Genomic DNA, 27,178 nt, shown 5'->3' on the forward strand with positions numbered 1-27,178 from the left:
TTAACTTCTTAAACAAAGGCTAAAAGCTGAGTTTGAGATGAAGGAATTAGGTGAGGCAAATAAAATTCTAGGAATGGGGATTTCTAGGGATAAACAACATAGGAAAATCTACCCGTCACAAAAATCATACTTATCAAAGTTGTTGTCCAGATTTGGAATGTCAAATGCAAAGGCAGTTAGTGTGCCTTTTGCATCACATTTTAAACTGTCCTCAGATCAGTCCCCAAAGGATGAGGAAGAGAGAAGAGAGATGGCCCATGTACCATACTCAAGTGCAGTGGGTAGCTTAATGTATGGTATGGTCTGCACAAGACCCGACTTGGCACATGAAATGAGTGTCATAAGTTGGTTTATGGCCAACCCAGGTAAACCTCACTGGTTGGCAGTTGAGTGGATGTGTAGATATTTGAAAGGTTCTATAGCTTATGCTTTGACTTATAGTGGTGCTAATCTAGAAGATCAACCTATAATCGTAGGATATTTGGATGCTGATTATGTTGCCGATTGACAAACGTAGGTCCACAACCAGTTATGTTTTTAGGTTATGGAACTCTACTATTAGTTGAAAATCAAGTCTCCAACATGTGGTAGCATTATCAACTACCAAGACTGAGTACATAGCACTTCAGATGCTATTAAGGAGGCTATGTGGCTAAAGGGATTAGTAAGTGAGATTTTAGGTGTAGGTTAAGACCACTTTGATGTGTGATAGTCAAAGTGCAATCCATTTGTCTAAGAATCAAGCACACCATGAAAGGACAAAGCATATAGACATAAGACATCATTTTATCAGACAAGTTATTGAAAATAAAATTGTGATTCTAACCAGCGTGACAGGGGGAAGACAATGCAGTGGACATTTTTACAAAGCATGTACCAACAACTAAATTGAAGCACTGCTTAAAGCTTTTGCAACTCGGACATTGAAGGTGCAGGTCAGAGAGTAGGATGCAGGACCTTAAGGAAGGGCTAATCAAGTGTAAATGGGTGGAGATTTTGTTAGAACATTTGTACTAGATTAGTGTAATAGATATCAGGAAATGTTATGTAAAATTAGTGCTGTTTGTGTTCTGTTTTAAAAGGTTAGAAAAGGCTTCTAGAAGGACAGCTGGCCGGTTGGTTGTGTAACGGTCAGTTGTGGGGTGGTTTTTTCTGTTGTTGTATCTCCCACGCCTATGGCTTATAAATAGGGGTCGGAAGTGGGCTTTAGGGCATACTTCATTTTATGCTTCATGCGGAAATTTTGTCTTGTGCGAGAGAGGGTTTGTGTTGGTTGTGTGCAAGAGTGAGGCGGATATTGCTGTGTATACTCTGGTTAGGAACTCTATAGTTTTCAGGTTATATGGGCTATGTGAGAGTTCTGTCAACAGCACATGTAATAAACCTATACAAGATAGTGGAGAAGTGAAGGCCAATCCAGTTTGGACGTAGGCCTCAATTTGAGACCGAACCAGGATAATTCTTGTGGTGTTCTTGTTTCTATTTTGTGTTCTATATTTTTGTGTTTTGTTATTCTTGTTGCCATGAGGATTTGAGACTCTATTTGTGTCTTTGTGAGTGCGAGTGTCATAGAGAGTGCTGCAAATCTACGCTAACACTTTAAGTTTAGTCTGGTATTGAAGCTCAACAAACTTGTGGAAGATTGTAAAAATTGATAAGAGCATCAGACTTAAGTTTCAGAGTTTATAGCTAGGTGTATCTAGTGTATGCATCTACAAAAACAATATCATATCGATATCCTTCAATAGACATGACAGGTGAGGGACCCCATAAATCTGAATATACCAACTCTAACGGTTTAGTTGACTTGATTTCACAATCAACAAAAGGAAGCTGATGCAATTTGCCAAGTTTACATGAATCACAAAATGAAAGAGCTGAATGTGAATAAGGAACATGAATTTTATTCAAAACAGATTTCAATACATTGGAAGATAGATGCCCTAATCTTGCATGCTATTGTTGGCACACATTAGTATTTTGGGCTACATTTGCACTATGTGACAGCTCATGACAAAATGAGTTTTGTCTATTACATTTATTCAAAAGAAAATCATTATTAGCAAACAAAGGCTTATGGAGTGGGCCGTGGTGCTGTGAGCAACATGATCAAATGTTGGAATAAGTCGATATAGCCCATCCTTAAGGTGTCCCTAAAATAGCACTAGTCTGGAACCTTTGTCCTTGATCAAACAAGAATTAACATGAGGTTCAGTAACAATGTTGTGATCATGAGTAAGTTGTGAAACACTAATTAGGTTTTTCTTCATACTTGGAACATGAAGAACATTAGGCAATGAAATAATAGAAGTAGGTTTTGTTTGAGTATGCAATTGACCATGACCTATATTAAAGATAGGTAGTTTCTTACCATTCCCAATGGCCACTTTGTCTACACCATTATATGGAGCATGTAGAGACAGATTGTTGAGATTGGAGGTGATGTGATTTGTTGCTCCAGAGTCAACAAACCATGAACGATTTAGCAAAGAGGATTGAGATAGGTTTTCTGATGGTTGAGGAAAGCTGCCATAGTGAGTCCTTTGTATCGATCCTATTTCTCTTATGTAGGCTCCATTAGAATCACTAAGAGAAGCCATATATGCTCTAGAATCTAATTGGACACCATTATTAGACCTTCCAAATCCTTGATTAGATGTTCGTTAAAAATTTCTATCGAACCGATGATAACATTTACTGCGAAGTGCCCTAGTTTTCCACATAATTGATAGTAAATTCTCCTACTAGACACTTTACCCCGACCTCTTCCTCCTCTATTTACATAACCACCACCCCATGGTACATAACCAGCTCTATTATTGACAAAACCATTACCATTTTGTGATGAATATGATGCCACATTAACATTCATAGAGGAAGACATAACAGAATCAAAATTAGCAGAGGATGGTGGAAAATTTTTGGCTATTAACCTCTGCTCATACATCAATAACAAATATTGCACCTTCTCTAAATCAACATCATCTATTTGATATGTTATTAAACTGACAACAATTTCATACTCCTAATCCAGACCAATCAAGATAGCAAGTAAAAGTTCCTTATCATTCAAAGGTTCTCCATTGGCTGCAAGGGCATGCCATATAGTTTTGATCTTTATGATATAATCATTCACATATAGTGAATCTTTCTTAATAGATCTTAACTGCTGCTTCAATTGAAAGGATTTAGGTATGGTTTGACATGAATAAAGATTTTCCAAAAAAGTCCATACCTCTGCAAATGATTCACAATGAATCACCTGCGCTAATACCTCCTTATCGATGGTTGAAAACCAGTGTTCTAAAAGGTGCTAGGCGCTAGTTAGGCGGCAGACTGGCGCTTAGCGCCTAGATTTTTTTATTTTTATTAATACATTAACAAATATTAAAATAAATGGTTCTTTTGATTCTTGCTCAAGCCGGATTAAGTAATTGTCGTTCTATAAGACCATAATGAAACACAATTAACCAAATGCAGCATGCAGCAATGCAAGCTTGCTGCTGTAGCAAGCAATGTTTTTTACTAAATAATCGGAGGCGGAGGAAGATGGATACATATCGGAGAAAGACGAGATCGACGACGAGAGATGACAACCAATAGATGAGATTGGCGGCGATGAGAGAGAACGACCAATAGTTGAGGTCGGCGGCGACGAGAGAGCACGACCAATAGACGAGATCGATGGCGGCGGTGAATGACCAAGAGGAGATCGAAGGCGAGAGAGAGAGAGAGATGACCCGCGATGAACGACCAAAGAGAGAAAGAGAAAGGGGAAATAGAGAAAGGGAAGGGGAAATAGGTCGGCCAAGGACGCGCACGACCTAGGCGGCCCAGGCTGCGCGCGACCCAGGTGTCTGCCCAGGCGGTTAGGCGACGCCGTGGCCTGGTTAATTGGGCCCGGCGCCTAGGGGTGCCGAGCAGCCCTTAATTGTTGTGGCCAATGGCCGCCCAACGCCTAGGCCGAATTTTCAACACTGTTGAAAACAACCATCCTAGTAGCAGCTGATCTGATCTGATCCAATTTAGATAGTCCAGATTGACCAAAGGAGATCCAGCTTCACCTGCTTTTGGATATGACAGATACTTCGTTGGAGGCAGTGGTTTATTTAGGAATGGTAGCAAATCGAATGCTTGAATTATTGCAGGAATTTGAGCCTTCCAAAAATGTAGTTGCTGGAATCCAGCTTGATCGGAATGAAGCTAAAAGCCTTAGCCGTTGCCGCAAAATCTGATTGCGAGACGGATGACAGGGACGAAGAAGAATGAGGTGGTGGATAAGAAGAAGAACTAAGAGTTGGATTGGAGGCCATTGAGGTAGAGCAGTGGCTCTGATACCATGTAATGAAACCCTAGGGCACGAGAAAAGAAGAATGCGAGAGAGAAAAGAAACTCGCAAGAATTCTTACTAAACAATAAGAAAATAAATCAAGAGATACAAAGTAAGAGGCGTAATTGCGTTTATATACAACTAAGCTATTTTTCAGGAATTTGGTATGACTTGCAATGAGTCTGATCATTCAGTTTTGTTGAGGAGGAATTCACGATGGCAAGAGGATAAGAAGATAGATTCCGAATGTAGATAAAAATGACCAGTTTTGAATAAGAGAAGATAAAGCCCCAGCTGTTCCTAAGAAATAGGAAGAGATGAAGCTCGAGTTATTCCTAAGAAGTAGGAGAAAAATTCTCTCCTTATCTGTTGTTGTGTTTGTATTTTAATTCCCTAAAATTTAGATAGAATATAAGTAGAATTATTGTATATATAGCATCTTGTAACTGAGAATTAGAGTGTAGGAGTTGGTATTTTTTCAATCTTATTACTTAGAGGATATCAATCCCATAGTTCACTAAATTTGTTCATGGTATCAAAGCCTGGTTTTTTGTGATCTTTATATCCTCTTTTTCACACCAAATTGCTCTAAGATGGCTAGTTCTTCACCGACTAGTGAATCCTCAGGTATCAACCCTACTACCTCTCGATCTATAGCCCCAACTTCTGCCCCTATTTCATTAGATCACCATACCCTTCAAACCACTCATAAACTCAATGGGACCAATTTTCAGGAATGGTCTCAATTAGTCATGTTGGTTATGAAAGGCAAAGGAAAAGTGGGATACCTAATGGGGGGAGTTTCAAAGCCGGATCCTGAAGCTGCCAATTATGAAGCATGGGATGTTGAAAACTCCATAGTGATGGCTTGGCTTATCAATTCCAGGGAGTCGAAGATAGGGAGGACCTATTTATTTTATAAAACAACAAAAGAAGTATGGGATGCAGTCGAAAGTCTTTACTCAGGCATGGAGAAGAGTTTTTCTATAGGGCCAGACAAATTGACATAGAGGCTTACCGAATAGGGGCTAAAAGACCAAAATGCCCTCGTCGACTTTGCAAATTTGCAAAGTGGGCCATTGCCCTGCTCTCTCCTCTCTCCCTTCCCATGGCCGCGATGTGATTGCTGACCGCTGAGCGCTGCTACCTTTGCCTCGCTGCCATTGCCTTGTTGCTTCGCCTTGCCTTGCCTTGCCGGCCGTCGCTGCATCCTCCGATGGTCGGTGAGGCAACGAGGCGAAGGCAACAGTGCTCAGCGGTCGGCGGTCGCATCGCGGCCATGGGAAGGGAGAGAGGAGAGAGTAGTATAGTGACCCACTTTGCAAATTTGCAAAGTAGGCGATGACATTTTGGTCTTTTAGCCCCCATTCGGTAAGCCCCTCGGGCAATGTAGATTAAACCCATGGAGAATATAGCACAGTGTTTTGAAGTTCAATCTACCCTAAGGACCACTCGCCAAGGTAACAATTCAATGACTGATTATTATAATGTACTATCTGAATTATGGCAGGAGATAGATTTGTTTTATGATATTAGTTGGGAGTGTACAAACGATAGGGTGAAATATTCTAAAATGATAGAGAAAGAGGGTATTTGATTTCCTACATGGGCTCAACTCTAACTTAAATGAAGTCAGAGGAAGGCTGTTAGGAACAAAACCATTTCCATCTATCAAGGAGGCTTTTGTTGAATTTCGAAGGGAAGAAAGCCGAAAGAAGGTCATGCTCCATGCATCACCCGAAATTAATAATCAGAGTGGCTCAGCCCTTGCTGTTTCTAAACCAAAAACAACAACCACTTGTGGGGAATTTCAAAAAGAAAGGCAATGGTGTGATCATTGCCACAAGCCCTACCATACCAAAGAAACTTGCTGGAAAATACATGGGAAACCAGCTAATTGGAAAGGGAAAGGTCAAAAGAAGCAGCAAACAACCTATGTAGTGGATGCTGAAGAAGGTAAAATTGCAAATTTTCCAGTTACCCCAGATCAACTGGAGTTTTTACAACAAATTTTGAACCAAACAAGGGTTGCAAAATCATCAAATTTTGTAGAAGTTCCTAATCCAACAGCTTGCCATGTACATGCCCCTATAATTCCCAACAAAATAGGGTGGTCGAAAGAAAGAATAGGCATTTGCGTGAAATAGCTCGAACCCTAATGTTCACTAGCTCGGTTCCTACTTTCTATTGGGGAGAGGCCATTCTCACGGTTGCCTATCTCATCAATAGACTCCCCACTAGGATATTCAACTTCAAAACTCCCTTGAGTACTCTCATCAATTCCTATCCTCTTCTTACTTGTAGCCGTATGCTAAATTCCTTGTCCCCAAAAGTCTTTGGATGTACAACCTTTGTTCACCACTGCCACTCTAAATTAAAACCGAAGTCCTTGAAGTATGTGTTTGTTGGTTATTCTCCCACATAGTAAGGCTACAAGTGTTATTGCCCTAACACTGTCTCCTTTATTGAGAATCAATACTGCTACCCTACCAAACCTCTGCAGGGGGAGATTCCTAGTGCAGAGCAAGGTAGGGATACCAATTTTTCTCTCTCTCTCTCTCACACACACTAAGTTCACAGCTTTGATACCAATTTGTCATGTAGTTAGGGTTTACCTAGGGTTTTAATAGAAATTGGAAGAATATGAGGGAAACGGAACACGGTGTGGGGGGAAAACCAAAAGAATTGAGGGAGATATCAGAAGAATAGGGGAGGATATTTGGACAAAACATCGAAGGGGGGAGAGAGATTAGAGAGAAATGAGAGGGAAATCGAGAGATAATTTCTAAAGGGAAAAGACTGAATTCAATTATCAATTCAAACATAACATTCTCTAAGTGATACAGCTTATTTATAGGCTATTCCGACCTATCTAACTGAAAGGTACAACTATTCTCAGCAACGTAGAGTACAATATAGGAATGCATGTAAACTAACTACTATTATAATTACAATTATAGCCTTGGGGATCCTTGGGGTTGTGACAATGTTAGGGCTGGATTATCGGTCCAGCTTAATTGAGTTGTCGTTTTCCTATTTTATTAATAGCTATAGTTCTCTAGGTTTGTTATTCAATAAGGACACATGTGACGTATGAGTGATGTGTGTATCGGCTATTAACAGCCAGAAAATGAAGCAGCGTGGCAGGATGAAAATTCACTGACGCAGCGTGTAGCGCGAGTGTGAAGAAAACACACCAAAATAAACACTTGAAAGAGCAAACTTCAATGGCCGAAGCTTGGCTTTCAAGAAGACGCAAAAACAAGACTGTTTTGCTAAGAAAACCTAAATAGGTTGCTGAAATTTGATTAAGAAAAACTTGATTACAAACTCTAGATCCTAGGCATATTTATAGTATTTGGCTAATCCAAATTCATCTAATATTTGGAAAACAAAATCCAACTAGAATCCTAATAGAAATAAATCTTAATCCAACATGAAGTAGAATCCTAAATCAAGTAGAAATATGAAATTGAATCCTAAATCAAGTAGAATTCTAAAAACTTAAGAAGTATTAAAATATTGTTCCGGCGTGGTCGAGAGTCAGTTTTGGGCCGGGTCTTGATTGGTGACCGCATCATTCACCTCCACTTGAGAAGAATTCGTCCTCGAATTATGATCTGGGTATGACAACTCAACGTCCGGCAAATACAAAGAAAGATCAGCAACATTGAATGTTTTGGAAATACCCATATGATTTGGCAAATCCACAACATAAGCATTATCATTGATCTTCTTTGTAATCTTGTAAGGACCATACTTCTTTGGCTTGAGCTTGTTCTGTTGTCCTGTAGGAATCCGTTCCTTTTTCAAGAATATCATGACTTCATCTCCAACCGCAAATACCTTGTGCTTCCTATGCTTGTCAGCTGCTGCCTTGTACTTCTTATTCGCCTCGTGCAACTTTTGCCTGACATCTTCCTGAACTGCTTGAACGTGTTCGGCTAAGTCACTGGCTGCAACACTGAAACCTGGTACCTTTGGCAATTTTACCAAATCCAATGCATGATTAGGAACTTTCATGTATACGATAGAGAATGGTGATCTTCCTGTTGAGCTATGTACGGCGTTGTTGTAGGCAAATTCTGCTTGAGCTATGACTAGGTCCCATTGTCTTGGCTTGTCTTTGCAAACACTGCGAATCAGATTTCCTAAGGTACGATTCACCACCTCTGTTTGTCCATCAGTCTGGGGATGTGCTGTGCTACTGAAATTCAAAGATGAATCGAACATTCTCCACAAGGTAATCCAGAAGTGACTCAAAAACCTTGTATCACGATCCGAAGTAATAGTTTTAGGGACTCCATGTAGTCTAACAATCTCCTTGAAAAACAGTTTGGCTGTAGCTACTGCATCTGCCGTCTTCTTGCATGGGAGAAAGTGCGCCATCTTGGAAAACCTGTCAACCACTACAAAAACAGAATCCATACCTCGTTGGGTTCGCGGTAGACCCAACACGAAGTCCATAGACAAATCTTCCCAAATAGCATTGGGAACAGGCAATGGCATGTAAAGACCGGCGTTAGAAGAGTGCCCCTTAGCTGTTTGACATATATAACACCTCGCCACAATAATAGAAACATCTCTCCTTGCTCTTGGCCAATAATACCTTCCCATAACAGCTTCAATAGTCTTGTCTCTGCCAAGATGCCCTGCTAAGCCACCACCATGCAAATCCCGAATAATTTTCTCACGAAGAGATGTGCAAGGGATGCACAACTGATTTCCCTTCATGAGAAACCCATCATGCACGTAAAAATCTCCTGATGGTTGCTGAGACATGCATTGTTCCCACACATGTTTAAAATCCTCGTCTGTCGCATATAATTTTTTCAAGCACTCAAACCCAACAATCTCAACACTAAGGGTCTTGATCAAATCCACACGCCTACTCAAAGCGTCTGCCACTCGATTATGTTGTCCCGACTTATGTACAATTTTATATGGAAATTTATCAATAAAAGCAGACCATCTAGCATGCATATCACTCCTCAATTGCCTTTGGCTACTCAAGTACTTAAGAGCTTGGTGATCCGTGTAAAAAACAAATTCTTTGGCAATCAAGTAATGTTTCCATATCTTAAGAGCCCTCACTACTGCATAAAACTCCTTATCATAAGTAGACCACTTTCTTCTGGCTTCACACAACTTCTCACTGAAAAATGCAATTGGTCTCTTCTCTTGGGACAACACAGCACCTATACCCACTCCACTCGCATCACACTCAACCTCAAACAATTTGTCAAAGTTTGGCAAAGCTAAGACAGGAGCGGTACATAATTTATCTTTTATCAAGGTGAAACTTTGCTCTTGTTCTTCACCCCAATGGAACTTTCCTTTCTTTAAACACTCAGTAATTGGAGCCACAATACTACTAAAGTGTTTGATAAACCGCCTATAGAAAGTTGCTAACCCATGGAAACTTCGCACATCACTGACATTTTTAGGAGTTGGCCACTCTCTAATAGCTCGCACTTTTTCCTCATCTACCTTTACGCCCTCTTTACTTATAACAAAGCCCAAGAACAACAAGCTCTCACTCATAAAAGTACACTTCTTCAAATTAGCATAAAGTTTGTTTTCCCTCAACACACTCAACACCTCTCGAATATGCCCCTCATGCTCATTAATAGACTTACTGTATATCAAAATATCATCAAAATACATCACAACGAATTTACCAATGAAAGGGCGTAATACTTGGTTCATTAGTCTCATGAAAGTGCTTGGTGCATTGGTTAGTCCAAAGGGCATGACTAACCACTCAAACAACCCATCTCTTGTCTTGAAAGCTGTCTTCCACTCATCTCCAGGTCGAATTCTAATTTGATGATAACCACTTCTAAGGTCAATTTTGGAAAAAATCACAGCGCCATCAAGTTGATCAAGCATGTTGTCGAGCCTAGGAATTGGAAATTTGTACCCAATAGTAATTTTGTTGATGGCTCTACTGTCAACACACATCCTCCAACTCCCATCTTTCTTTGGTGTCAATAATGCTGGCACTGCACATGGACTCATGCTAGTCTGAATGTGCCCTTTTCTCAACAATTCCTCTACCTGCTCACGCAAAATCTCATTCTCCCTAGGACTCATCCTGTAGTGTGGTAGGTTAGGCAAGCTAGCACCAGGAACCAAGTCAATGTGGTGTTGAATATCTCTCATAGGAGGTAGCTCATTAGGCAACTCCTCAGGAACCACATCATGAAATTCCTCCAACAATCCCTGCACCTCCACTGGAATTTGATTTACCTTCAGTAGCTCACTCACACTCTCTCCCTTGATAACCAATAAGTGAACCTCTCGAGTATCCTTACACTCCCTCACAAACTCTGTGTGTTTATGTGTAATGGTAAGAAAATTTCGCCCCTCCACTTTAGAAGCTTTGGTTTGATTCTTTTCCACTATGAGTAACAAAGTATAACGCACACCTTCTTTCTCAAGCTGATATGTGTTCTTCCTACCCGAGTGCTTAGCATCCAAATCAAATTGCCAAGGCCTCCCAAATAAAATATGGCAAGCATCCATATCAACAATATCACAATAGACTTCGTCGGAGTACTTACCGATAGAGAAAGGCACCCTGCAACGTTCATTCACATGTATGCCACCAACTTCTTTGATCCATCCAATCATGTAAGGGCTTGGATGTTTTTCAGGAGTTAACTGCATCTTTGCCACCACGTCTCTTCCTATGATGTTCTCCTGACTTCCACTATCAATAATCAACTCAAAGATTTTTCCTTTCACCGTACACCTCGTGCGAAAAAGCTTATGCCGTTGAGTAGTATCTTCATTCTTTTGAGATAGCATTAACTTCCTCACTACACAGGTATATTGCCCATGTCCATAATCTTCTTCATCATCCTCCCCATCAGGCCCGCAATATACTTCCTCTTCAGCAACATCTTCCTCTTCCTTTTCAACAATGTTAACTGTTTTCCTCCTTGGACAATCACTAGATCGATGCCCAACCTCATTGCACTTGAAACATTTTAAAAGAATAGGCTTTGCATAAGGATTAGGGGATTTTGGAAGATTAGAAGTAGTACCTCGAATGTTTCCCCCCGTTGTAGCCTTATTAGGGTTGACTGTATGGGGTGGATTGGAGGGTTGCGCTCCTTGAACCGACTTGCCTTTATCAAAAGCTGGTTGTTTATTTTCATTCCCATTATACCGACGATAGGTGTCATTACGAGATCTCTCACTCAACATTAACTCAGCCTTTAAAGCTAAGTTCCTTGCTTCTTGCACACTTAGAACCATCTGAACTCCAATTTTATCACGAATAGCAGGCTTCAATCCATTCAAGTAACGAGCTGCTTGTTGATTGTCACTTTCTGACAATTGGTTTCTCTCCGCTAATCGTAAAAACTCAGAGGTATATTCATTCACACTCTTCATTCCCTGTGCACATCTTTGATAAGCTTCAAACATATATTGTTCATAGTCAGGGGGCAAAAACCTACCTCTTAACAATTGCTTCATTCGTCTCCATGTCTGAACTGGCTGTCGGCCTTCCCTCAATCTCGTTTCTCTTAATCGCTCCCACCAAACAGATGCACCGCCCTTCAACCTGTAAGCCACTAACTTTACTTGTCGTTCATCTGGGATCTCCATGTATTCGAAAAAACGGTCAACCTCAGTGATCCAATCCAGGAACCCCTCAATATCAAGATCTCCTCTACCACCAGGGTTAGCTATTGCTCGACCAAAATCATCCTCTTCATCGCTATCTTCAATCACTGGTCTTCTAGGATTAACAAGGACATGATTAATAGGTGGTCTTCCCGCTCCGGCTTGATTCACCCCATTATTCAGGTTCCTGTCATCATCAACTCGTAGTAAGGTGCCCAATTGGTTGCTATGTTGCTCCAATCGCTGCTGGATAGTACGAGTTACTTCCCGCTGTTCTTCAATTGCTCTCCAAACTGCGGACAACCCCTGATCACCGTCACGAGGCTGGTTGCTACCGTTACCTTCAAGATTGGCCATCTGATTGGTTGATTAACCGCTCTGATACCACCTGACGCAGTGTGTAGCGCGAGTGTGAAGAAAACACACCAAAATAAACACTTGAAAGAGCAAACTTCAATGGCCGAAGCTTGGCTTTCAAGAAGACGCAAAAACAAGACTGTTTTGCTAAGAAAACCTAAATAGGTTGCTGAAATTTGATTAAGAAAAACTTGATTACAAACTCTAGATCCTAGGCATATTTATAGTATTTGGCTAATCCAAATTCATCTAATATTTGGAAAACAAAATCCAACTAGAATCCTAATAGAAATAAATCTTAATCCAACATGAAGTAGAATCCTAAATCAAGTAGAAATATGAAATTGAATCCTAAATCAAGTAGAATTCTAAAAACTTAAGAAGTATTAAAATATTGTTCCGGCGTGGTCGAGAGTCAGTTTTGGGCCGGGTCTTGATTGGTGACCGCATCATTCACGAAATATTCCCTTCTCTCTCTTTCTCTCTAGCCCTCTCCCTATCTGTTCTATTCTCTTCCTCATGGTATTTTTCTCCAGTATGGCTAGATTGAGAACGAAATGCTCGATCTGATCTTGGAAACGATTGTTGAGAGGGCCTGTTAGGATTTGGATCCTAACAGTTAATCATTAGTTATATAATTTGTTTATCAATTATCGTCAAGTGTATTATCTACTTCTCTATGATACAAAAATAGAAACTCTCTACTTCTTTTATGTTGATTTGGAAGCATTGTTATATCATTATGTTGCCATGTTAAATTGTTTGTTTAGGACATGCTCTTCTTCTTGTTGTTGGTGTACATATTTTATAATATATATTGTTAATTTATTATAGTGATGCGTCCAGCACGGTGCCTTGTTACCGTCCATTACTGACGCCATACTAATTCAATACATTGTCTAGTACAATATTGGCAATTATGAGTTAAGCTTCAGCTACAGATATAGAGTTCTCACCTTTAGGGTAGAAGTCACTTTGGATCATCAAGGAGCATGATTGATGTGGAGGGAAACATCCAAGAAGGAAGTAGGTTGTTCTAAGGACTGTAACTGTGGGATATTCCAAAAGCAAACAGGATTTGGGCTTATCAGCCCTTGCAAGCCAGGACATGAAACCTTAAATCTCTGATTGGTAATCACCAGGTGTTAGCTATAAAGCACGAACAGGCCTCTAGGGCAGCTGTGCTGGTGTTAGATGTTGGACATAGACAGCATTGTGGTGGTACGTACTGAACAAGTCCACGTGGCATGTTATTTTTTTTTTAATTTTTTTGAAGGACATGAGAATGGAGTCTTGGGTGGAAATTGTGAATTTTAAAAGAGAATCCTAACAGTCTAGGGACTTATAAAACAATAAAAAGAGGAAGTAGGGTCATTTCAACTTGCAAAAGAGAAGGGTTTTGATGTTTGTTAGTGTGACTAGTGGCATCTGATTGTTTTCTGGTATATTTCTAGATGATATGTTGCAGTTATTTATAGCTTCCATTGATTGCTGATTTTCTTGTAGATGAGCCCATTATCCTCTTTCTTGGGGTATGCCCCTTGGTCTATGCACGTATTTATTAGTTTCAGAATATACATTATCTTGCTTATGGAAAAAAAACCCCAGAGAAATCCATTTGAGGAGCTTTTTATTTTTTCTTAGTTTATTCAACTTTGAGGATTTCACTTTTTTTATTCATTTACATCTTCAGTGAAAGTCACTTACTGAGGCTATTCTGTGTTCTGCAGGCCTGAGTCACTGGGTATTGCTGTTGGAACTGTTTTCTTAGTTTTAGCGATATTGTTTCAGTATTTTAACTTCACATCAGATTCAAATGTAAGCATTCCAGCTTCATAGTACTTTAGATTGCGTGGTCAAGCCTTCAATTCAATAACTTTAGTTTATGATGTTTGGTTTTATGAAGCAATTTTGTTAAAATGCATTTTGACACATGGTGGTCAATTGCTTTTAACATTTGCCTTCTCAAAACTCTTCTTTTCCTGTTCCAAGATACTCATTTTTCTTTTGACATTTGACTCTATTTTCCCATTCCAATTGATTATATTGTTCTTTTTATTTACCCCCAAGAAAAAATTTATGGAAGTAAATATATAGGGGATACTTTGGGATCATTTTAGATTGCTAAAAATGGATTTGTTTGATGTACTACAATATGCATATCAAATGGTAACTTGCTAGAATGATACATTTTCTAATAACATTGGCTGGGAAATGAAATATATAGTTTTCTGAGTGTTATTTGGTGCTTTGGGGGATTAGAGGGGATTTATTTATTTGTGGAGCCAAAAAAGCTGAAAGGTTTGCTGAAGAAATCAATCAGAAAATTTTTGTTTGGAGAGAAGAATCTAAATTTTCTTTGAGATATATTTTAAAATGGAACATAATTGGTCGACTTCCTGACACTGCTCTTGTATTCTTCATTAAATGAACATGGGGTGATTTCAGATATCAAGGTACTGAATTGGGCTTGCATTTTTTAATATGGTTCAAGTAAAGTTGTTTCTAGATGCAGTTTTATTTTGTGGCTTGCTAAGGGAGAGGCTTTACACTCCGGATATGGTTAGAATTCAGAAGGAATATTGCAATCAAGAATCAACTTTGTAATCACCTCTTCTTTTCATGTCCATTTCCCCACAGAATCTGGAGTACCTAGCTAAGGAAAATATGACATTCATTGTTCAAGTCAGTCCTGTTAGAAAGCACTATTCAGGTGAAGCTACTGGTCAGATTCACAGGAGAAGCTTTAGGTCTAATTTGGGAAACATAGAATGTCTGATGCTGTTTATACTGTTTGGAAGGAAAGAAATTCCAGGATGCACTCAAATGTCTGTAAAGATGTTAAGTCCATTGCATCTAATATTGAATTCAGCATCAGAAGGTTAAGAACTAGAATGAATGAGGTGAAAAGCGTTCCTAGCACTGATAATATTCAGCACATGCAGCAGGGTTGGAAGATCCCTGAACAGATTTTTGTCAAGCTGGTAGGTTGAAGTAGGCTGTAGAATTGTATTTTGTATATCAATTGTAGCAGATTATTTCTGCAAAGGATCAGTTACAGGTTGTAACTGATTTGTAACTGTTGATTGGTTAGCTATATATAAAGCTAACCAACCTGTTTGGAGAATCAATCAAGACTTGAATTCAGTTTCTCATTTCTCTCTGTTTTCTCCCCCCTTTCTCTCTGTTCTTTCTCCATTTCTTTCTTCTATTCTTCTCTCCCATTTCTATCCTGAAAACCCTAGGTTCAAGACTAGGTCTTGACAATTTTGTAAGAGTCCTATGGTCTGATCATTGCTACCGAATTTGCTTTTATGCTATTAGTTTGTGGTAACTTGAACTCCTGGGGTGAGATTTATTATAGAGCTAGTGGTAGTTGCTAAGTGATACCAGCTGGTTACAATTTTAGCTCTGTGGTAGATTCTGGTAGGCTTGGTGCTCTGATGTCTGCTTTGTGGAAATGCCTGGCTGTGGCTTTTATGGTTGATGCTTACATCTCTGGTTTAGTTATTTTTTATTTTTATTATTTTTTCTCCCTTATGCTACTTGTTTTTGTGGTAGAATCCACCTTTGGCTTCTTCATGTTGGGTCTCATCTGCCCTGGTAGATGATCTTCGTCCATAATTTGATGCCTGGGGTAAGCCTCTTAGGTTATGTCCATGTGTTTTTTCTCTTTATTGTACAAATCTTTGTTATGTACCTAGGGTTTAGAATGGAATTTAGGAAGGAATTGGGGAAGAGTTAATCAAAACAGAGAGAATTGGAGGGGGGAATTAGACTGAAAGAGAGGGAAATACAGCAAGAATTGAGGGAGAAATGCAGACAAACAGAGAGAAAGAGAGAGAATCAGAGGGAAGGAGAGAGTTCAGACTTGAGAGAGAAATCAGATTTCAAATTATCATTCAACTATATACATTCTCTAACTACCTTAGCCTATTTATATAGGCTATCAACTAAAAGCTACAAACATGAATTGCAACCTAGAGTACAATATAGAAAATGCATGTAAACTAACTACCTTGGGGATCCTTGGGGTCTTGACAACCTTTTACCCATTGAGAACTAAAAATAGAATAAAACTGATACTGGACTGTTGATTGGTTGCTCAATGTGATTTTGGCGAGATTGAAACCCCACTATGAATGAACAAAGTTGATGTAGATGAACAGCCAAATCACCACCTTGGTAGGCCACGCCAAGGATATAGTTACACTCCAATCCTTAGGAATCCACCACTAGGAAAAAAGAGCAAACAAGAGAAATCTTTCTCTAAAGAAGACTTATTATTTCATTCAAATTAATGATAAAAACTACTACATAGCATCCCTACTTATAGAAGGGAATCCTATACTAAAGAGGAAAATAATTATAATATAATGGGAATCCAACTCCAAATAAGAATAAGAATCGAAAACCAAAAGGAAATAAGAATCCTAAACCAAAAAGGAAAAATAAAATATATTTTTAAGCAATTAGGAATCCTAAACTGTATAAAAAACATGAAAAAAAGAAAAGTGGAAGTTGAATTTGGAATGCAACAAAAATGCAATCTCATTTATGTTGAAGAAGTTTTGTTATCTTAATGTAGATGCAAGTGGGGGCTAATTTAGCCCTTTTTTTTTTTGCCCTCATTGAGTGTATGTATGTAATGCCAGAGAAAATTACCTTTCGAGGATGTGAGTTTTAATTTTGTTACATCCTTAAAAATTTTGCAAAACCTTTGATCCATTTCCTGTGTGTCTAGTTGATAGGTAATTCTCATCCATCTTTTTAGAAATTAAAAAGGTAGCAGGGCATAGTTGGACTTCAACATAGAACCTTAAGAGGGGTTTTTATGCTTACAAGGAGGCACATATACCCCTATGTGATAAGGTATTCAACCTGTCTCATAATGCTTTTCTGTTACTTCTAGGATATGTATTTTCAATATGTTAGAACAATTAATCAAAAAAGAGGTAAAGGCAGACTCAAGAAGACCTTGGGAGAGATTAAAGTTTGATATGAAATGCATGAGCCTAAATAAAGATATAACAAAAGACAGAAATGCATGGAAGTGAATTCATGTAGCCGACCCCACATAGTGGGATAAAGGCTGGATATGTTGTTGTTTATGCTAGGAGTATCTATAACTTGATAGTTCATTTTTTCATTCTGGATATGTGGTTAGTTCTTCTGTAAAGTCTTAGCAATGGTTGCCTTGGTAATGGTTCATTGGCCTGGTTAAATATTAAAGTATTGTAAGAAGTGTTTTTATGACTTCCACAATTTAAATCTAGTGGTCTATACTCTAGTGACGTGTACGTAAAGGGGGAATTATTGTAGTAAGTATAAGTGTTGGTAGGATAATTGTAATTGTGAGAAGTGTAGAGATTTGAATGCGGGAAGTGGCAACTGTTTTTGGCGCCAACTTCCTGCTAGGGTTGAGTATATAAGCTTGCCCTATTTCATTGCGAAGGCATCGAATACCATTTTAAACTAATTCATACTCAATTTCCCTCTCAAATTCTCTCTCCCTCTCATTTCATTCTCAATCCTTCTCCCTTAAGTTTCTCTAATTTCTCTTCCCTCCAACATAATTCCCGCCTAATTCTCTCTACAAAATGAGAGAACCCCTTGTTGAATCCAAGGGATTCGACAATTGGTATCAGAGCTTCGTTCTTGGCTCCCGAATTCTAACGAATTTGAGCAATGGCAGACGACACTCATATGAAGCAAATGAAATTGCAACTCCAACAAGTGACGGCCACGGTGATGGACATGCAAACTCGAGTCGAATCCATGGAGGACTCGATTGGAATGGTAGCGTATAGAAGGATGGAGGAGGCATCAAATCAATTGCGCAGGGATATGCGTAATCAGATCAAAGAAGAGATGAGAGAGCAGAGCAATATGCTGTGTGATTAGATGCAACAGTTTATGCTCATGTTTTCGAGCCAAGCACAGGTGAGGATGTCTCTAGATTTTCTCAAGTGAGAAAGATCGAATTCGATATTGCCGGGAGTCAACACGGGTCAAAGGGTGGTTGGATCATCGGAGGTGGAGATTGAGCTGGTGGCAATGGGGGACAATGGTGTGGAAATGAGACAGGAGATCTAGGTGAATTCAAATCACCACAACTTCCCTGTCCCAAAATTGGAGCTGCCAGTGTTTGATGAGACAAAGTCACGCTGGTGGATTCGACGATGTGAAAAATTGTTTGGGATACATCAAGTGGCTGATGATCAGAAGATCAATTTGGCAGTGGCCTACTTGAATGATCTAGGGGACTGTGTGGTATCAGGGATGGTCAAGGGTGAGAGAAGAATGTATTTGGAATGAGTTTGTGAAGGGATTATGTGAGAGGCTCGGAGAAAGGAGATCTATGGATATAGTTGAAGAGTTCAACAAAATGAAGCAGACTGGGTCGGTGCAAGAGTATCAGCTCCGGTTCGAGGAGCTAAAATCCTTGATGTTCAGTAGAAATCCATACCTGAATGAAGATTACTTTGTGTCAAGTTTTATCAGTGGGCTGAGCGAGGAGCTCAAATCCGTAGTGAAGATGACAAGGTGAAGGACAATGTAGGAAGCGGTGGAGAGTGCTTTGCTCCAAGAGTTAATGTAGAAGCCTTGATGAAGAAGCAGAGGAATTAGGCAAAGGGAAATGGCTTGGGTTTCTCACTGCCCGTGGGAAGGATGCAAGGAAGGGAGATGTATAGGGCTGGGGCAATGTCAAAGCCACTGGCATTACCACCCCATACTAACACAGGGCAACAAAGGAGAAGGGGAGTCGAATAGAGGAGACCAACGAGGCTATGCTAGGTGTGGGGATAAGTATTTTCCCGGACACCAATGCAGGAGTCAATTGCTCTTGTTGGAAGGGGGAGAGATGTAGGAAAACGTAGGAGAAGAGGCCATAGTAGTAGGGGATGATTGGCAAGATGAAGACAATGGTACTATATCCCTCCATGCCATAAAAGGAGTGGCTAGCAACAAGATTATCAAGGTTGAGGGGAAGGTGCAAGAAGGAACGCTTATGGTCTTAATTGATAGTGGGAGTACCCACAACTTCATTGACGAAGGGGTAGCTAGGAGAATGAATTGTGAGTTATCTAACACCCAACCTCTATTAGTAACAGTGGCTAACGGAAGCAAGGTGTTAAGTAAATCGGCTTGCCTAGGATTTTGTTGGACAATGCAAGGGTAAACGTTTGAAGCTGACCCAAGGTTGCTAAAGTTGGGAGGGTGTCAGATAGTTTTGGGGGTTGACTGGATGAAACGGGTAAGTCCTATCAAGTTTGACTTTAATAAGATGGAAGTTACATTGGAGAAGGCAGGAGAATTACACTCCAAGGAAATGTGGAAACTGGGTCCTGCAAGTTGATTAAGGGAAAGAGGTTGCACAAGCTGCTCAAGTGCAAGCTATCTTAGCTGGCTCAATTATTCTCGATTGAGGCCATTGAGGAGACTGAGGAACAAGGGAAACAGGAGGGACAATGCTCAATGGCCACCAACAATCCAACCATTACCCTATGGCAGGTACATGAAATGGCTTTCCTTCATGCATTACTTATTGAGTTTAGGGATCTATTTGCAGAACCTAAGGACCTACCCCCTCAAAGACCATTTGATCATTCTATTCATTTGCAACCAAATGCTGCTCCATTTAATATAAGATCTTATAGATATCCCTAGAAGCTTAAAACTAAAATCAAGAAATTAGTAAGAGAAATGCTGGACAATTCCATAATCCGTCCTAGTAGAAGCCCTTTTGCATCCCCTGTCCTTTTAGTTAAGAAAAAGGATGGAACCTGGTATTTTTGTATCGACTACCGCCAGCTAAATCACACCACCATCAAAGATAAATTCCCCATTCCTATTATTAAAGACCTCTTAGATGAACTAAGCTATGCCTCCTTATTCTCCAAATTGGACTTGAGATCCGGCTACCATCAAATCCGGACGAACCCAACCGTTATACCCAAAATCGCCTTTAGAACCCACCATGGGCATTATGAGGTTATAGTAGTGTCCTTTGGATTAACTAATGCACTAGCAACCTTTCAGGCCCTAATGAACCACATCTTTGAGCCTTATCTTTGAAAATTTGTGCTAGTGTTTTTCGATAATATATTGATCTACAACCCTACATTTTCTTAGCACCTAGAACATCTTAGGATTGCATTTAGCATCCTTAGACTCAATCGACTATGCATTAAACGGTCCAAATGTGACTTTGCTTATAAGCAGGTGTAGTATTTGGGCCATGTGATTTCGTGTGTTGGAGTTAGCACCAACCCCAAGAAGATTTCAGCTATGGTAGCGTGGCCTAGACTTGAGAATATCAAATCCTTGAGGGGATTTTTGGGGTTGATGGGCTACTATAGGCGTTTTGTGAAAAACTATGGAGTGATAAGCAAGCCACTGACAGAATTATTAAAAAGGGATAACTTTAGATGGAATGAAGAGGCAGAAAATGCATTTGGGCAACTAAAGCAAGCTATGTGCGAAGTGCCTGTGTTGGGGATCCCTGATTTTGGTAAGCTGTTCATTCTAGAGACCGATGCGTGTGGAACTGGAGTAGGGGCTGTGTTATCACAAGAAGGCCGACCCCTGGCTTTCATGAGTCAAGCCTTAGCCCCAAGACATCAGGGGCTTAGCACATATGATAAGGAGTTATTGGTTGTGCTGATGACAGTGGATAAATGGAGACACTATTTAAAGGGGGGACAATTTATAATCAAGACAGAGAATGAAAGTTTTAAGTTCCTCACATAACAAAAGTTACACACTAATTTACAGAAGAAAGGTATGGCAAAGCTGATGGGATTGAATTTTGTGATTCAGTACAGAAGAGGAAAAGAAAATGTGGCTGTAGACGCTTTATCAAGATGTTATGAGGAGGGAGATTGTGTAGCCATTATAGCTTTGGTACTAGATTGGTACCAAGAAGTGGCAGCTAGCTATGATAAGGGAACTTGGGCAAGGGAGTTACTGGAGCAGCTCAGTCTGGACAGCAATAGCAGGCAAGGGTACACCATTTGCAATGGATTGATGAGATATCGGGGACGATTGGTGATAGGGGATAGTGAGGCTGTAAAGAGAAAAATTCTCCAAACCATGCACGATTCTCCCTTGGGGGAATACTCAAGTATCCAAAACACTTATTGTATGGTGAAATAGGTGTTTTATTGGCTAAGATTAAAAAAATCAGTGATGGAGTTCGTACTGCATTGTGATACTTGTAAGAGATGCAAGCATGAGTTAGTGGCTAGACCAGGTCTCCTGCAGCCATTAGGGGTTCCAGATCAAGCTTGGGCTAACATAACTATGGATTTTGTGGAAGGATTGCTGCGATCAGAGGGGAGAAATTGTGTCCTAGTAGTGGTGGACGACTAACTAAGTACAACCACTTCCTCAGTTTGTCCCATCCATTCACGGCACAAGAAGTGGCTAGGGTGTTTTTGGACAATGTAGTGATGTTACATGGGGTGCCTCAAACCATCATTTTAGACAGGGACAAGGTGTTTACTAGTTTGTTTTGGCAAGATCTACTGAAGTCCTTAGGCTCTAAGCTCCACATGTCCACCGCCTATCACCCGGAGACTGATGGCTAATCGGAGAGGGTTAACCAATGCCTTGAGACCTATTTGAGGTGCTTCTGCTTTATGCAGTCCAAGGGATGGCATAAATGGTTGTCTTTGGCACAGTGGTGGTACAATTCCAGCCACCACTGATCCATTGGGATTACACCATTTGAGGCTCTATATGGATACAAACCTTGCTTACTACCATCTATGGGGTAACCAACATCGGTGGCAACAGTGGATGCCTATCTGCAGCACATGCAAGACATTTTACAAACCCTGAAAACAGAATTGGCCAAGGCTCAAAACAGGATGAAGCAGCTAGCGAATAAAAGGAATGAGATGACATTTGAGGTAGGAGAAATGGTGTACCTCAAACTCAGTCAGCCTCATCTGAGAACTCTCTCGAGGCAGCCTATCACTAAACTAAGCTCCAAGTTCTACGGCCCTTATACCATCACTGCCAAGGTGGGACCAGTAGCCTACAGGCTGCAGCTACTTGATGAAACACACATTCACCCCGTGTTCCGTGTGTCCTTACTTAGGAGAGCAACTGAGGACCAGACAGCCAGCCAAACCCTCCCCATTCCACTCAGGGAGGAAGAACCGGCAGTGACACCAATAGTTATCCTGGACAAGAGAGTGATTTTCCAGCAAGAAGCCCCAATCACCCAAGTACTAGTGCAGTGGTCTTCATTGCACTCAAAACAATAACACTTGGGAATATCTACCGGAGTTTCTCTAGCAGTTCCCAAACGCAGCCAGCTTGCTCAGCATTCTTGAGGACAAGAATTAGCTTAAGGGGAGGGGAGTTGTCGTGTACCTAAAGGGGAATTATTGTAATAAGTATAAATGCTGGTAGGATAATTGTAATTGTGAGAAGTGTAGAGATTTGAATGTGGGAAGTGGCAACCGTTTTTGGTGCCAACTTCCCGCTAGAGCTGAGAATATTTCATTGTGAAGGCATCGAATACCATTTTGAACTAATTCATACTCAATTTCCCTCTCAAATTCTCTCTCCCTCTCATTTCATTCTCAATCCTTCTCCCTTAGTTTCTCTAATTTCTCTTCTGTCCAACATAATTCCCGCCTAATTCTCTCTACAAAACGAGAGAACCCCTTGCCGAATCCAAGGGATTCGACATTTAGGTATTGGGCAATCTGGTCTCATTCATTCTTGGCCTATTTGAAGTCTAAAGTTATCTGGTAGGGACATGCTTTTCATCTTTGATACAACTAACTTACCTAACAAATGGAGTATAGATGGATGCTGGCTTTGTGCTGAATTACTATTCTTCCATTTTGATGTTAGGGCTTTCTTAGGTGTTATGAAGGATTAAGGCCCTCCTATTTCAACTACACTGTATTTTACCTTTCTTATTCATCCTTTAATTTTTTTCTTCTCCTATAATGGTAGTGCTAATTTGATTTTAAAGGTAATCATCATCCTCTGGTTTTTGCATTATTATTTGGCATTTCAAAACAATATTTTCTTCAAGTAATATTATATTGAACTGCTGATGATTTAATTTGTGCAGTGGCTTGTTGAGTACAATGCAGCATTGGCATCAGTCTGCTTCATGATGTTGCTTGGGTTTGTAGATGATGTCTTGGATGTTCCTTGGAGAGTGTATGTATTCCTTCATATCACGAAGGCTTACATATGCATGTGTTTTGACAGCATCATTTTACGCTTGCATTACATTTGAAATTGGTTCTAAACTGGATCTTTGTTTGATTTCATGTAATTTCAAAGAACAGGAAATTACTCTTGCCATCAATTGCTGCTCTTCCTCTGTTAATGGCCTATGCTGGGCATACAACTATTGTTATACCAAAGCCTCTCATTCCCTATCTTGGACTTGAGGTTTTGGATCTAGGTATTGAATTCTGAAACTGGCATCCTTTTGTTTTCTTTTCTCCTTGTACATGTTACTGGTATAGCATCAAGCTTATATGGTATTTCATCCCCCTACAATCATTAACGAAACTTGTGTGCTTTTTTCTTGGTTGGGAAGACACTTTTTTCTTTCTTTTTGTTTTTTGTTTTTTTTTTTCAATCAACATTTAGCGATGGAAGAAAATGGTGGTGTTCCTCTTTTGTACCATAGAAACTGCTGATTTTCTCCAGTGGTCAATATTTGCTTCTGATTTGGCATATAGTTTTCTCTCTTATTCCATAGGGTGTTACATATGCTTTGTCTTGTAACTAATATAGTTCTAAAAAAAGTGGTATCTAATGATTCCAATTGAAAAACTGATGTTTGCTCTTGTACAAAGTGAAAGATCTAAAACCCCTTAATGAATTGTTATCTAAAAAGTGAGTAATGGTAGTCAACCTCACTTAGTGGGATTTAAGTCTTGCTTTGTTGTTGTTATAGTACGTGAGTAATGGGATCAGTAGCTGTTAGTTGGAGTTCTGTTGATTGCTTGATTTATTTATCTGTTTTTTTACCATTTCTGGTCTGGACAGGGTGGATATATAAACTTTACATGTGGCTTTTGGCCATATTTTGCACAAACTCTATCAATATTCATGCTGGTATAAATGGACTGGAAGTTGGGCAGACAGTTGTAATTGCATCTGCTGTAAGTTCTGAACCTTACACAATGTTAGGATGCAATTCTGATAAATCTGATACAGAATAATGATTTGCAGATTTTGATACACAATGTAATGCAAATTGGAGTTTCTTCAGATCCTGAGTACAAACAGGCCCATGCATTCTCCATTTACCTAGTGCAACCTTTACTTGCCACTTCCTTGGCTTTACTTTCTTACAACTGGTATTGATATTAATATAGGCATATCTAATAATTGAGATGATTTTCTTACACCATAATTGCATGATCCTTTCTCTGCTGGCTTTTTCCAGGTATCCTTCTTCTGTTTTTGTTGGTGACACCTATACATACTTTGCTGGTATGACTATGGCTGTAGCTGGCATTCTAGGCCACTTCAGGTGTCTCTCCTTATTGTCCTTCCTGATTTCAATGCTTAATGTTATTAACATTTTATTCTAGCTCTCTCTTGTATATATTTGAGTTTTCAAGTTTACCCAATCATGTTGCAGCGAAACCCTCTGAGTTTTAACTTAATTTGACCCAATCATCTTGCAGTGAAACCCTCTTGATATTCTTCCTTCCTCAAGTTTTGAACTTCCTGTTATCACTCCCTCAGGTTTGATCAGAACATGTCTTCTTCTTTTGCATATTAGCCCCCCATATTCCAGATTGTGCTCGACTTTAAAAATATTCTAATTTCCTTTCAACCTTCTGTTAGCTTTCTGGCTGTATTCCATGTCCACGGCATCGTCTGCCAAGGTAGATTCAGCTCATCTCCACTCCTCTTGATGTTGTATCTCTATGAACTATACTCCAAGACGGCATGAAAATTTGTCCTTTTCAGGTTTGATCCTCAGACAGGACTGTTGACTGGGACAAACGATGGGACTCTTGTGAACTTGTTCCTCAGACAGTTTGGCAGGATGTCAGAAAAATCACTCTGCATCGCTCTACTTGTTTTCCAGGTAATGGATCATGATTTTTTTTTTAATGTCTTTCTGCATATTGTATTTCTGGGAAGTCTATGTATATATACAGTTATAGCACATATCTTATTCATGGATAGTGGATACTGAAGAGGCTCCAATGACTCCTGGCTACTGGATCGAGTAAAAATATTATCAGGCCAATTAGATGATCCAGCTTAAGAAATGATTGTGCATCTGCAGCCCCTTCCCCATATTTGATTAGTGGCAATACTTAGAAGTTATTATACACATGAACCTGTGAAATAAAGCAAGAAACAAATATATTTGATCTGGCAGGAAACAGGTTCATATGGCTTACTTTAAGGCGAACATTTTAGTATTAAACTTGCAGAACTAACTGATCCACCTCCACCTGATTCTAATTTCATTGCTTTTGGATTGTTGGTTTTTCTTTTCACCTCGATTTTAGGTATGAAGTTGCCTTTTGGCATATGCAAATCCATAAAAAAATAGGCAGATTAATTTAAGGAAGTGGTGAATATGACAAGTGGTCAATAATTGGAATATGTGTTGGTGGTATTCTTACCTTATTGTATGAGTTTAATGTCTCTAAAGGAGGCTTTGTACAATGATCGTGCGTTGTATGGAACTGCCTCTGTATTGATATTGAAGGGTTTCCTGTTGGCCCCTGTTTTGCATCAGTTTTCATGTGATATATGTTCTGGTTTATTTGCCACAGGCCATTTGCTGCTGCTTCTGTTTCATGCTGAGGTGGTTCCTTACTGGTTGGTATAAATGAGACAGCAAGTTTGGAGAACTACCTAGTATCACAGGTGTTTCTTTGCTCATTATGTCATTAATGTCCTGGACTATCTTGTTCTATAGGTGTTTTGTTTAGTTAAATATTTTCTCCAGAAAAGAGTAATCTACAAAAGTTATCTACCAAGAGGATGCATGAAGGTCTTACAGATTGACGATGTTGACGTAAAAACCTAGGAACAAGGAGCGAAAATCTGTATTGATTTAAAATTTTGTTTTTGCTCATCAAAGACGAAAGAAATGCTTCACAGATAAAAAGCTCATAAAGAAATGCTGCTGAAGCCGTTTGTTTATGTCATGCTTTACTTTTTCATTATATCATGTATTGGGTTTCATCCTATTCTAAATTTGTGTTGATGACTGTCAGTGCCAGGTTAGGGAAGATTTTATGATGGGTTTATTGATTGATTAGCTTTTTGGTATATTTTGCTTTTGGTGCTCTTCCAATTCAACAATGTATTTAGCAACAAGTCTGCCTGTGCGCACAATTATGTTTGAATAAAGATGGGATTTAAAATCTTTCATTTCCTTTAAACGGGGTACAAACTTTTCTGACCTAGCCAGCTTTGAATTGTCAAGCATAATTTTTGCCCACACTCTGTTACTTCCAACTAAACCCTGGAGCCTATACAATTTTGGATGAGGCTGTATCCAAATTTATATTATTCAGTGTTGCTTGGTTTGAAGTACCTGGGTGTTAGGGTTAAATATCAATTAATCTAAATTTAGAATGGATCATAGCAATTATAATTAGGTACAAGTGTAAAAAACTTTAGTTTGTAATTTGATTTTGTTGTACTTCCCCGAATCTACATGGCTGTAGGATTTTGCTAGTTTGTAGAAAAGGACTTCATTGGAGCTTGCTTGATTTGCAGCTCAGACTAGGATTTCTTTACAGGCAATCTCCATGCTGTTCCATTTTTGGCAATTTCCCGTTATATGCATCCATGTTAAACTTAATTGTTGTTTTGCTTTTG

The 27,178-nt window shown here is 39.5% G+C and overlaps 1 protein-coding gene across 1 annotated transcript in view; it reads left to right on the top strand.

The window, feature by feature from the left end:
- LOC127797202 (uncharacterized) overlaps positions 1–26,541 on the top strand; it is a 41,920-nt gene extending 15,379 nt beyond the window's left edge. The window contains exons 2-11 of the mRNA XM_052329849.1: positions 14,056–14,143; positions 23,427–23,518; positions 23,650–23,768; positions 24,362–24,477; positions 24,548–24,675; positions 24,765–24,851; positions 25,009–25,069; positions 25,172–25,212; positions 25,298–25,418; positions 26,122–26,541. Coding sequence (XP_052185809.1) covers positions 14,056–14,143; positions 23,427–23,518; positions 23,650–23,768; positions 24,362–24,477; positions 24,548–24,675; positions 24,765–24,851; positions 25,009–25,069; positions 25,172–25,212; positions 25,298–25,418; positions 26,122–26,181 — 913 coding nt within the window. The 3' untranslated portion in view covers positions 26,182–26,541. The remainder of the gene's footprint in view (positions 1–14,055; positions 14,144–23,426; positions 23,519–23,649; positions 23,769–24,361; positions 24,478–24,547; positions 24,676–24,764; positions 24,852–25,008; positions 25,070–25,171; positions 25,213–25,297; positions 25,419–26,121) is intronic.
- Positions 26,542–27,178: the final 637 nt, after the last annotated feature.

The sequence above is a fragment of the Diospyros lotus genome, chromosome 3, assembly GCF_014633365.1.
Source record: "Diospyros lotus cultivar Yz01 chromosome 3, ASM1463336v1, whole genome shotgun sequence".
In the NCBI taxonomy this organism is placed as follows: domain Eukaryota; kingdom Viridiplantae; phylum Streptophyta; class Magnoliopsida; order Ericales; family Ebenaceae; genus Diospyros; species Diospyros lotus.